General features: G+C 37.2%; 1 protein-coding gene across 1 annotated transcript; it reads left to right on the top strand.

The window, feature by feature from the left end:
• The first annotated feature begins 6 nt into the window (after positions 1 to 6).
• GOLT1B (golgi transport 1B) lies at positions 7 to 13,074 on the top strand. Its single transcript, XM_040565816.1, is given in 6 exon segments — positions 7 to 167; positions 3,790 to 3,881; positions 5,598 to 5,661; positions 5,664 to 5,775; positions 9,081 to 9,162; positions 10,549 to 13,074. Coding segments are annotated over 6 exon segments (414 nt in total). The 5' UTR covers positions 7 to 142; the 3' UTR covers positions 10,588 to 13,074.
• Positions 13,075 to 13,418: the final 344 nt, after the last annotated feature.

Genomic DNA, 13,418 nt, shown 5'->3' with positions numbered 1-13,418 from the left:
CCGGGCCCCGCCTCTTCCGCTGCCGGCCTCCTTTCAGCCGGCGGCGAGGCGCAGGGGCTGCGTGTTTCCGGAGGACGTGGCTGCTGCAGCCGTCGCCGCTGCTGTACTCCCGCCGCCGTTTGCTTCTCCTGCCGCCGCCGCCATGATCTCGCTGTCGGACACGCAGAGTGAGCGCCGCGCCCGGCCCGGGGGCGCTGAAGGGGGGCCCGGCGCTGGGGCGCCGCAGCCGAGGCTGGGCGGGCCGGGCCGGGCCGGGGGAGCGGAGCGGAGCGGTGCCGGCCCGGTACTGGTGCCGGTGCCCTTCGCCTTGTGGTGCTGTGTTGGGCTTTGAGAGCCTCCCCGTGGGGCTCTGAGAGTGGTTAGAATAGAGCAGAATGAATGGGAGTTCAGTGCTGAACGAGCAGTAGCTGGCAGGTCGACCCCTTCTAATGCACTTCCTGGGTGAGCGTCAGAGGTTTTCTGTAGGTCCCCCTTCGGTGACTGCACGGTGCCGCTTACAGCTTGCTCCCGTTGAAGTAGAAGTTCACAGGTGGCGTTGAAGGGGTTATAGGGAGAGGGCCAGCCACGTAATCTAAAGTAAATAAAAACTTGTATGGTAGTGTGGTCTTGTCTCTACTGGGAGTTAGAGATGCTGAAAGGGAAAACACAAAGAAATCAAAGAGGGTCCACAGGTATGTAAACTGCCAGGTAAAGGAGAACGTTAGGCTTCTGGTTTAAACTAATAGCACGCACATGGTCCTTTTCTAGTATGGCTGCTGTGAAAGGAAATAAGGCTGTGCAATAACCACTGTAGTGTCACTTGAAGGAGGATGTGTAAAAGCTGTAAAAAAAATAAAGTTTATATCTGAGTTTATTTTGATAGCTGGGTACTGAGAAAAGATACTGAAAACCCAGCTAAGGCAAAGGATGAAGGTGGGCAGCAAAGCAGGCTAGCAAGATTCCAGGTAGAGGATTTTTTGAGCTGATTTCATGCTTCGTTACTGAATAGGTACTAGCTGTTTAATGTTAATTTCAGTTTTGTGACCCATTAAATCATTTTGGGCTTTGCTTTTGTCCATTCACCTATCATCGTGTCCAGACTGTTAATTGGAGGAAACAAAAATCTCTTCATGATGAAGAGATCTGTTCTCTGTTTTTACTTTTCTTGTTTAGGACCTTCACCTAACTCCTTGTGCTGGCTCTACTGCCTTTAACTCTCTGCGCCAAGAGTAGTAGGTAAATATGGTATAGTTTGGGGTTTTCGAATTATTTCTCTGAAGTTCCAGAGATCTCTTCAGATATTTTGAAACTCGCTCCTGCTTGGAAGAAAATAGTTAGCTGTAGAGTCATTAGTGAAGTCATGTGATAAGTACCTGGAGAGGCACACTGCATTAGTTGACATTTGAAAAAAAAAAATCTAAAGCTTCTGAAGGACTATAGTGCATGATTCTATTCTTGTTTTCATACCAAAGGACGTGCTATTGTTTTCCCTGAACTTTCACAACCAGTGTATCTTAAGTTTTAGTACTTGCTAAGTGATTTTGATGTAGTGCTGCAATATTCTCACAGCTCATGGAATTTTCACAGAAGCATTGAGAAAGCATTGCTCCCACCTCTCAGGAAATCAGTTGCTTAAAAAAAATAAAAATCAGAACATCAAGTGGTTAGTGTGTGTTTCTGTGTTCTAGACACTGAAGCTGTATTTGAGTAATATAGTAATATTCTGGTGTGGGAGGGAGAAGGCATTCAAAACCAGCTCACACCCTCTATAATACTTCCTTCTTTATTGTTTGCAAAGATGATGTACACAGTAGCAATGCTAGTCATACTTAACTTTATATTCTTGGGGGGGCTGGATCTGAATTCTAATATGAATCTGATTAGTAACATTTCTTTGAGATGAGTTCAGAAGTACTTCCCTCTGCCAATATCTCATCTGCTTTCAGCAGTAATTTTTAGCATGATAATGGTGGGCTCTTTTCGTTCTTTTTTTTCCCCCTCTGCTAACCAGAGAATATGGTTGGCTTCTGAAGAGAATCTGAATCTGTTGTAGCAGTAGGTGATTACAAATGTGTTTCAGGTGAATACAGGAGAGTGTAGAGTAATAAGTGCAGCAGCTGTTGGGAGTCAGCCTCTGCTTCTTGCTAGATCCCTACTTTGTGCTGTTTCTGAAGGAGGAATGAATAGTCGCTTCCAAGGGTTGCAAATCTGTCTTACTGGCAGCTGGTAACTCTTTTGGAGCCCTGCCTCCAAGTATTTTCCTCCCAGATTGTTTCTTGCTGCTTCTGAAGTAAAGAGCACTAGAGAAAAGGGCAGACAGCAATTGTTGTATTAGTTTCAGTCAGCAGTTTCATTGAAAATACAACTTGCAATTCATCTATGTTTCATCATAAATATTGTAAATGTCTGCTTAATTGTAATGGGTTATGTAGTAGTTTTAATCCTGAGTGGTTAAAATGTTCATAGCATAGGTTTAATGTGGTAGACAATATTGTACAATTACAGATTTAACACTGTGGTCTGCAGCCTTGCTGAAAGACAAGCCCTTGAGGAAGTTGGGGAATTTTAATGTTTCTGTACTCTGAGCTGTTCTGAATTTATTTGCTACAAATAAACTTTTTTGTTGTATACAAGTCTGAAATAGGCACTATGATACTACTTTTCTGCTAAGCTCTTCAAGCAACAATAAATAATCAAGTAACTCAACATTGCAGTCAAAAGGGCAAAAAAAAAAATACCTGCAGATAACTGTTCTGGCTTTAATTTGGCTAAGAGTAGTGGTGAAGGTTTTGGGTTGTTTGTTTTTGAGGCTAGGCCATACAAAAGTACTGGTATCTCCAATGTATGCTGGATTGCCAACCCATCTCTAATAATGCTGTTGTTTATTTATCCTGTAGGTTTCTAAATTCTCTAGTCATAAGGACAGTGGTAATGTAACGGTGAGCGCATGGATAAATGCAAAGGCTTTTGCAGCCAGGTTGCTGCTGTTCCTTTTCCTCTGCATTCAGTCTGTGTGAGAGTCAGAGGAAGGCCTTAAAAATTTAAGTTTAATAGTAGGATGTATTTGTATGTATGTTCTTCAAAATGCCTTGGAGGCTATTGCTAAATGGTATCTTTAATCATAGCTTGACACTTCTAGCCTGGTTTCCCAGACAAGCAAAGCTTCTGTCCTACTCTTGCCTACCTAGTGTTTCTTGACCAACCTTTTCAGACAGGCAGAACTCAGAGTATCTGCAAGTTTTGTGACAACTGGCAGGGAACCCAAGCTAATATTCAACAGCAGTCAGCACATGCAATTTGGAAGGGGCCTACAGCATTTGTCTGGAATGGTGTTTAATCCAGAAGTTGGGTGGAAGTGCCATGTGAGGCCTCAGGGATGGGAAGGATGGGTTACTTGTGTTACTGCAACAAACAAATGGGATAAGAGTTGCAAATGGAAATCAAGGTTTCATTTGTTCATAAAATTCTTTTCTCTATGCTAGCAGTAAATCAAAAGGGATCTTTGCCATATGTGTATATGCATACATGCTTTTGTTGCGCTCAGTTTCAGTATATAGTTTCAAATATATCCTTTTTATGATAAGCAGCTTCCACCGGCTAGTCTTTCTCTAGCTGGTATTGAAATAACATATCTACAAGACTGCTTTGTTTGTACACTCAGAAAAGTTTAAGTAGTCATGAAATAGTCTGTGAGCTTGTCTGTGAATTTAAAATGTCTTTATTAGATGTTGCAGGTTTCTCACGATTTTTATGCATGAGTTCTTCTGGTGCCATGTTCTGTTACATACTTGATCTTGTTTCTTTTTGCAGAGATTGGAATGGGTTTAACAGGCTTTGGAGTGTTTTTCCTTTTCTTTGGAATGATACTCTTCTTTGACAAAGCCCTTCTGGCTATTGGAAATGTAAGTGTGTACTCTTCAGTCTTAGATTCTGCACTGCTCATAGTTAAGTATATGATATATTGTTCTCTTTTTAGTTTAATACGTTAAATTGAAACTAGGTCACAAAAATACTGTGGTAACTTGGTGTAAAGGAGTTATGCTCATGATTTGAGTGAATCACTTTTCCCAATTAAAGTTAGAGCAGCTCATATCAATCTAACATCATACCTCCAGGTCAGGCCTTTGGTATGTTGTTCAGACAAGCAACACCTTGTTTTACAGTTGTTATGCTGATGCAAATAAGATTTTTAGGTTGGCTGTCATTACTAAGATGTTTCTTTTTTTGTGATCTTGTAACTGTCAAAGCTAAGTATCTATTTGGATAACAATACTAACATGTTCTGTGTGTTCTGTTAAACGTTGTTTTGCTGTGCTTTATCAGGGAAGAGAGAAGTGTGAATTCTTGATCTGGGCTTAGAAGAGCCAATTGCCTTTCATAGTAGTGAGCTGTAGTAGAGAGCTGTAATATCTTCAGTCTTTACCAAATGGAAGTTTTTGCTTAAGCAGGATTAAAAAAAAAATCCTAGTGCTGATGCATAAAATTCCCAATGCAAAACAAATGAAAAATAACATGGTGTTTCCTAAATCAGATATTGCTGTGCCTCTGCTGTTCCTAGCTTTGCCAGCCAGTCAAAGCACACAGCCTGAAAGACACTTGTGTCCTCTTTTGCTGATACCTAAAAGTCTGTGGTCAAAACTGATCAGTTTCTTTCTGTGGCAGCAGCATCGAACACTCAGATTTCCTGGAGGAAAATTCAAAAGTATGCATTTGAATTTGGGTGCATGGTGAAAGAGTAAGAAATAAAATAACACGTATTTTTTCTTAATGGAAGGTGGAAATATGAGATCCAGTTTAGGGAAAATGATGAATAGGTAGGAAGAGACAATGAAAGGCTCTGTGGTAGCCAAAGATAATGCAAGAAAAGGTACTGTATCCTTAGAGTTTTTTTAAAAAAGAAGTGGTAAGAAAGTTTCTTAAATAACATTAATGGATGAAGTTCAGGTTTATGTTAATCTTGAGTAAAATCTGAGATACTATCCCTCTTCAGCAAAAATGTTGGCCAGGTTTATGCTTACAGGATGAAATAACTTCCTGGTTGCTGAAAGATGCTTAAAGTGGCTTTAAATAGTCTGGAGTAGCATGATAGTGTTCAGCCTGTATTGGGTCTAGTAAATAGTTAAAGCTAAGGAAGGTAACTGATAATATCCTACAGCTTTTTTCCTGTTTTGCCTTTCCACTGATCAGCATGAGCTTTTGCAGGTGGCCATGCTGCAGAACAGAGGTGCTTTTGTGGCATGTCTGTTCCCAGTACCATTGACAGCTAAGATTCCTAAAACTAAGCTTCAGCACCAATTGTGGATAACGAGGGTACTTATCTTACAGGAAAGACAACTGTTGTCACCAGGTTTTCTGACTTCTATGTGTTTGTCAGAGACCACAAAGGTACACTTCTTGCTATTTTTTTAAGCAGATAGGTGAAAAATTTAGAATGCCAGGTACAGTGCTTTAAGATGGAGTTTACAAAAGAAAACACTGCCAAATTCTCTCTTGTTATCAATCTTGGTATTAAAATAAGTTGTGCAAAAATGCAATCTAATGTTTTAGAACATATATGCATTCTAAACTTAGGAATATAATTAGCTGTTTTCTTTATTTGGTTGGTTTTTCTCTTCTAGGTTTTATTTGTGGCTGGCTTGGCTTTTGTTATTGGTTTAGAAAGAACATTTAGATTCTTCTTCCAAAACACAAAATGAAAGCAACAGGCTTTTTCCTGGGTGGTGTGCTCATAGTTCTCATTGGTTGGCCTTTGATAGGAATGATCCTTGAAATTTATGGGTTCTTCCTATTATTCAGGTAAGACTTCTTTCCAAATTGCTTTCTGTATTGGTATGTGAAAAAATAAATGTATTTGTTTAGTGGTGCTGTATTGCAACTGGCAAAATAACATTATTTGAATGCTAACTTTTGAAGGATCTTCATTTGAAGTTGTTGGCTTACATTTGCAAGAGGTGAAAATTTGGTGTTATTCAGGACTCAAATCTGCTGATGTTTGTGAGGCAGATACCAAAATGATTTTGGTAATGTTGCTTATATCTAATCAAATAATTGTACAGCTTCAAACTATTTGGGAGCCCAAATTGTTAGCAGTGCTAAGTTTAAGTATTTTCTTCTTATAGGCAACTTAAATACCTAGGGTGTTTTTTTTTTTGGTGGAGAGTTTGCTCTTCTCTTTGATAAATGAGGCAAAATAGTTGGTTACAGACATCCTGGTTTTGTAAACTTACTTTTAATTACTGTGGTAGCCCTGTGGAAAGATGGTGTGTGTAATGTTTCATCACACTTGTGCCCTAGGATAGTTAGAATGTATGAGGTGCTGGTTTTAGTTACTGTTGTCCAAAATGCATTAATTATGAATTTTCTTGTTCTTGAACAGCAATCTTTGTATGTGTTACATCTTTATACATGTTAGAAGAAATATGGTGCATCTGGCACAACATGTCATTGCACTTCTTAAATGTAATTGTAAGGGTGAATCCCTTACAATGTGTATATATTTTTATTTACACTTCCATGGTTGAAGCTCCATACTCTGGAAAACAAAGTAGAAAGTGTGCTAATAAGAAAGAACGGGGGCTTTTATTGGTTCTTGGACTTCTAGTCAGAAGAAGACTGTTCAGTTAATACTTATTAATCTAATACAAGGCCCACTGAATCTTTTTCAGTGTTCAGCTGCTGGCTAAATAAGTCGCTTGTACCTGAAATCAAAACATTGCATTCATACTACTCTTTCTTCTACTTAGTAAAATGGTATGTTAATCTGACATTTAAACTCTTGAGATATCTCGAGTATTTACCTTGTTTCCTATTGAACATACAGATTTCTGAAAATTTGTCTTGCAGTTTTAACACATTTCTTATTGTTTTACACTGCATTATTCTGAACTCAACATTACTGCAAATGTTCTGGAAATCACTATTTCACTGAATACGTTGTCACTTCTTGCACATGTCACTTGGGTTTAATCAGCCAGTACCAAGTGGAGTAGAGTATCTTTCCAAACAGAATTATAAATTGCTATGTCTAAGCAAATATGATTATTCATGGATTATCTGTTTGTGCTAGCTAGGGGCTATCAGGGTAAAATAATGTTGAAGGGATTAAAGAAGGTCAGTAGTTTTCCTTAAGTCAATAGGACTATCTCTTATCCAGAAGAGTATCAACAGTGGATAAATAATTCTAGGTGAATGCTTCTCACATGTTTTAACTTAAAATGTATCTAGACAATCTCTTCTAGTGCTTAATAGTTGTCAGAATCTTAATCTCTTGCTACAATGTTGGCTAGCTACTACTTCAAACAAAGGTGTTTTGTTTTGCTTGATTCATTCATTTCAACCAAGGTCACCTTTTTGGCAACTTTTTCCTTTCTGAAAAAGGAAAAAACGGTTCCTTTCCTCATGCACCATTTTACACAATTCCTCAGGATCACCCAGCTTGTTTGCATACCAGGAAATCTTCATGGTTATCACTGGTCTGTGAAGTACATAATTCCCTTAGGCCCAAGGAATACAAGATCAGCATATGCAGTTTTGGATTTGTTGTATCAGCCTGTTGTGAGGGTGGGAATTTCTGCATGTCCTAATGACTTCAGTTACATGGCTTGCCAGGATTTTTATATGAAAAGCCTTTATATTTATCAGGAGCAATTTAGTTGTTCTACTAACTACTTCAGCTAAGGTGCATTTGGGTGATACTGTATTATCCTTTATTCAGTCTTATGATTTGTAAACCTCTAAAAACAGTTCCACTAGGTGTTCTGGTCGCTGAAGAATTTTTGTGTGTAGGTTGTCATCTCGTATAGCTGGACTACTTTTACACAATCATTTTTCACATACCCTGTAGAAGTAATAGCAGAGCCCCTGTTGTGCACAAAACAAAGGTTAGGTACTGGTGACCAAAAATACGAAAGAGGTGACATGATTGCAATGATTTCATTTATTTAGCATGTATCATCTCACCGAAGTGAGAGAGCCATGACTGCTCTCTTACTCTGATTTGGAGTAAGTAAATTCTAGTAAATCTGGAATGTCTGTCCCTTTTTTATTTAAGATACTGCCACAAGTTTCCTATCAGAGGTTTAGTCCTTCACCATACCTTCATGCGCTTAAATCTTATTCACTGGAGAAGGCTATTACAGTACAGTTTCTTGTTATACTCTAAACTGCTTTTGGAGCCGTGTTCAGATTACAGACATCCAAAGTTATGGCTAAAAACTATCCTACCCATAATGACTATTTCTTATTCTTGGCTATACCAACTGTTTAAGTGTCTTACAAGCGGTTCATGTGCCCTGCATATCATGATTTACTGGATCAGTGAAATGATCTGGTTTTTTTGAATAATAAGAAATCACAAGGACACGTTGCTGGTATATTTAAGATATGCTCAGCAAAAAGCTCTTACCAGTAAGAGGATGGTGAATAGTGAAATCTCGCTGTTCTGATGTGACTGAGGTTTCATTATGTGTTAATCCTTGTTCTATGGAGAGAGTATAGCTCAACTCAGAATGCCAATAGCAGCTGAATTGCAACAGTTGACTGCAAACAGCTGAGAAACTGCCACAGAAATTTCTTTTTACTGCTGCAGATACAAAGTGGATGTTAGACCATAGCAGCTATCCTAGGCAGCAACCCTGGCTCATTGTTCAAATTTCTGACTTTATGTGAATTTGTCAAAGAAGTGAATGTTCAACTGTCATGCTTAATTTTATTTATAAATATGAAGATTGCTATATATAGTTTCAAAGGGAATTACTTGGAATTAACTTGAAGTGTTTTTACATTGAGTATTGCAAGAATGTGTTGTTAGTTGGGAGCATCAGTTCTGTTAATTAAGTTGGATATTCACTTAGTTACTTTTTTTGAAGAACTGACTCAGAGTTATGAAGAAAATGTTTATGTCCATTTAAAAAAGCTTTTTGTGGTTTTTTCCTTTCTCTGCTGAATGTGTTCATTTATTTGGTAAAATAACTTTCAGTGAAGAAGCTACAGGACTTTAATAATCTTGGTTTTAAAGTTAACTTCTATTTCTTCATTTCACAGCAACATTGGAACAGTCTAATTATAAAACTAATAATAATCTTCTGATATCTTACCTAAAGGGGGTTCTTTCCTGTGGTGGTTGGTTTTATTAGAAGAGTTCCAGTCCTTGGTTCTCTCTTGAATTTACCTGGTATAAGCTCGGTAAGTGTTTGGTACTCGACGTAAAATTTGAAGCTTTTACTGTTTTTTTGTAATTATTGTTATTCCATTGTTTTGCAATAGTAGAAATGTATTGGAATTAAAGCAGATATACTCAGATTCACTGCTCCAAAGTTGTATTCCTGTATAGGTCTTGCACCATACAGATGAACTTCATTCCCAGTGAGAGGATTTTAAATGTAAAAGGAACAAAAAGACACTGTTGTGGAAGTTGCCCCTGCTTAAGCGTTGTGAAGTAGAAAGAGCGCTGAATTGTGACTCAGAATGCCAGGGTTCTGATTCCTGCCTCACTGTTGGCCTGAGGTGACCACAAAGAGGCAAACTGTGCCACTGTTCTGTGCCTGATCTACTGTCTGTCAAATGAGAAGGGCACTGTTCTCCTTTGTGCAGTATTTGGATATATGTGAAAAGTGGCATGTGAAAGCAAAGAGGATTGTTCACTGTTAACACATACCTTGTATGGTGAATCCAGAAACTCTTATGATTCATACTCATTCATCAAGTACAATATTTATTCAGGTCCCTTGTACCAGATTAATTCTTGCTATTTACTAAGCTTTGTACTTCTTTCAAATGCAGTTTTCCATTTTCTTGATTTAAGTAGTCAGGGCTTTGAAGACAGTTAACAGGTGCCAGAAAGATGCTAACCTAGGTAGGGTGTTTTGGTCAACTACTTTTACTGTGCTAATTTCTGTATGTATTTTGCCATAAATATTTTTAACCCTGGTTTTCAAAGCTACAGTTTTAATAGCTACTACTTAAAAATAAATAGCGGGTATAACTCAGATGTAAATAGTCTTTTTTAAAAATTAGTGTTTAAGATCATCTGTTCCAATCCTACAGTTTAGGCCAAGTTCTGGCTCATTTGTGATCAATTGAATGCTTCACTTGTCAATTGATCTTGTCTACTCATTTAATTTGATCATAATGGGGTTAAATCTTGTTATAACAAGATAATTGTTAATGTTTTATTCAAAGCCTACGTAGGCTCAGAAGAGAATCCACAGTAATGGTCAGTTGAAATATCTTACTTGGTCTACTAATGCATGTGTGGCTGATACTGTATTGTTTTGTTTTAATCATTAAGCTAGCAGTGGTATCTGCATTCTTATTTCCTTTTTCATTCTGTTGCATCTTCATGTTGCACTGTTAATGTCTATATGAGAAAAATGTCATGCAGAAACACAGTTGCAATGTAAGACTTTTAATTTTCACAAACTTAAATCATGAAATCTTGGTGAGTATTATTTGACTCTCATTTTCAGTCGCATATTAACTGTGCAAATAGCAAGTTATATTTGAGAGTAATTACACTGTACATAAATGTAATGCAGTCTAAAACTTTTCTACTTTTCTCCTTTTCTGCAGCTTGTAGATAAAGTTGGAGAAAGCAACAACATGGTATAATGACAAGACAGCAGAAGACTGATTCTAAACTTACTGTATTATTTATAAATCCTTTTGAAGAATACTCAGCACAAAGAGTAAGTTGTGTACAAAGGAAAAGCTTGTAACATTCTTTATGTAACAGTTTAATTTAAAATGTATAGTCAACAATAACATTAGAAAAGAAGCTCATCAAGTATGCTTCTAGGAAAAGTAACTCCAGAGTTCAGGAAGTAAACTGAAGAGGTGAAAGTCATGGAATAACATGTTACAACTGTTCAAGACTATTTTTGTTGATTTTTTTTGAAAACATGCTAGAGGCAATGAACCTTTTTGGATTTAAAGGTGCCTGTACTTTACCTCCTTATTGTCAAGGTGCAGTAGAGCAAACAGGCCTCCATTTTTAAGGGTGATCCCAACTTATCCAACCCTCTGCTTGCTACCCTCAGTGTGCAAAAAAAAAAAAAAAGAAAACTTCTTGTGTAACAAGAGATGTGTCTCTTGCATGAAAGTTAAGATGACTGTTCATCTTTAAGTGTATTGTGACAAAAAAGGAAACCCTACACTGTTCTGTTGTAAACATTTTTGTAAATATGTGGCTGAAATAAAACATTGTTATCTTAATGTTTCAAAGCCAAATGTAAGTTTGTATTTGCCTTCCTTTTTGGAATACGCAAAAGGTCAATCTTTAACTTCAGTCTTAAATGTTGGTTCTGAATGTGTAGAGTTCAAGAGGGAACTCTGGAAACTGACTTATGCTCCTTCCAGTTTGTTCTCCTTGTATTATGTCTGCATCTGGGTGAGAATGTAGCCCCTTCTCACTAACAAGAACTTTGAAATATATTTGGTTCACAAAACATGCATTTGGTTAAGGTGCTGACATGAACCTTGTGAAATGCATCTTATCAAAATATGAACATTTGTTTTTAAATGGTTTGAAGCTAAGGTTTCTTTGTTTATTCTGGAACTACAAATTGACTTTTATTTTTTACAGTAATAAAAGGAAAACTTAAAATTCTGTGTATGTGAGTCCATTGGGAGTAAATTGTGCTAACAGGCCAACTAAAGATCAAGTGTCAATCTCAATGTGTTTAGTAAATTGTTACTTGGGTTATCTTCAAATAATTTAAAACTTCTGTCATTCATAACAATTTAGCTGTTAGAGATTCTTATTTAACTTGGAATAAATGTCCCCTAATAACGTGAAGGTCAAATTTCTGCTTCTACTGGAATGTTAAACATTGTGCACTTCCAATAGATTTAGTTTCATAGCGTCCTCACTTTAAAAAAAAAGTTGTATTTGTGAAGGTCTTGCGGTTTTCTGTTGTTCTTAACTTTTTTTCCTTAAGTATAATGCTAAAAACTTAATTAAATGCAATGGTAGTGTTTCAAGTAGCTATGTAGTCTTAAAGGTCTGACAGATTTTTTATTATACAGTTAAAATTGGTATTTTTTCAGAACAACTGTAAGAAGAATCCTCACATACTAACCATTCTGGAAGTTGCTACAAAGTTTTTTGTATAAGGCATAAGTTTTTTCACTACAACTGCATTAATGCCTGCAGCCTACTATTTCTAGCTTCCATACTTAATTTGCTTTCTTCTCAAACAGGCACAAAATAATTCAGTGGGGGAAAAATATGCCATGACATTTATAATGAACATCTGAAAAAATCAGTTTTTATGAATGTGTATATGAAAAGTTGGCTATATTTGCCTGATAGCGTTTGTCTGTTACAGTTTACAGACAGGAGTAAATATGACTTGTGGCTCCTACCTCAGAGATGAACCAATTTTAACTGCTCCTGCAGATCTGTTGAGTGCTAAATGACTAGAAATAACACTACAACTGTTCGGCGAACTCATCGTATCTGCTTTGGTAGAGCAGTGGTCCTTACTGTGGGAATCAAGTACTGTTTAAAGCAGTATTTACATTAGAAGTCAGCTACCTGAAGATTTTTCTTCCTGTCTTTTGAAAAATAATCTAATGGGAGAGGTGGATTGTACCACATGACTCTGGAACTCTGACTGAAAGCAAATCACGTGGTAAGCTGAAGTACACTCACCAACAAGAAATCTCATATCTTTCAGAGGCGATGAAGGCACTGTGTATGATCTTCTAGCCCTCTGTAGGCAGCTCATCTTGCCTCTATTTAATTCATTATTTATTTTTAAAAAGTCGGTTTTTGTCAGATGTGAATTGTTGTGAGAAGCATCTGAGGGAACAAAATTGTATGTTGAATTTAGCTTTGTCTTTATCCCTCAAGGTAACATTGTCTTTCAGGTGGTTTTGTCAAGATAAATGTGGGTGGCAGCAACAGTCAAAACTACTTAGCCTTAAATGTTTCTGTCACTGTAAAAATCTCTAACAGAAACATGTTTGGAACTTTTCCCCTTTTAAATGTAATTTATAACTGCTGCTTCAAAAATCATAAGGATGGATCTTATTCTGAGCAAATTAATATTGTAAATATACTTGTCATACCTTGAATAAATGGGTACCTTTTTTATAATGTCTGTGTCTCCTTATATGCACATTTTAAGTGTTTTGACAAGCTTTCCTTTCCAAAGGTTAATGGGTATGCTTTGCGTACTCATACACTTATGCAGTGTAAGACAGCCTTGCTGTCTTACACTGATGTTACTTGCATAGCAAATAGTCTTTGATTAATCTTAAAAAGGTTGCCTCTTACAATAAACCTTTTACATAAGCATCCCCCTCTTTCTTCTTTAGGCATCTTTCTATACATAAGATGTTACTTGTTTTTGAATCAAGGAGCAATCCACATGTAATGCCTGGCAAATAGGATTTCTCAACTGCAGTATAACCCGTGAAAGCCTTTCTTCTGCTTT

Source organism: Cygnus olor, chromosome 1, assembly GCF_009769625.2.
Source record: "Cygnus olor isolate bCygOlo1 chromosome 1, bCygOlo1.pri.v2, whole genome shotgun sequence".
NCBI classification, from domain to species: Eukaryota; Metazoa; Chordata; class Aves; order Anseriformes; family Anatidae; genus Cygnus; species Cygnus olor.
Note: the sequence above shows the minus strand (reverse complement) of the source record. Positions and strands in the feature narration are given on the sequence as shown.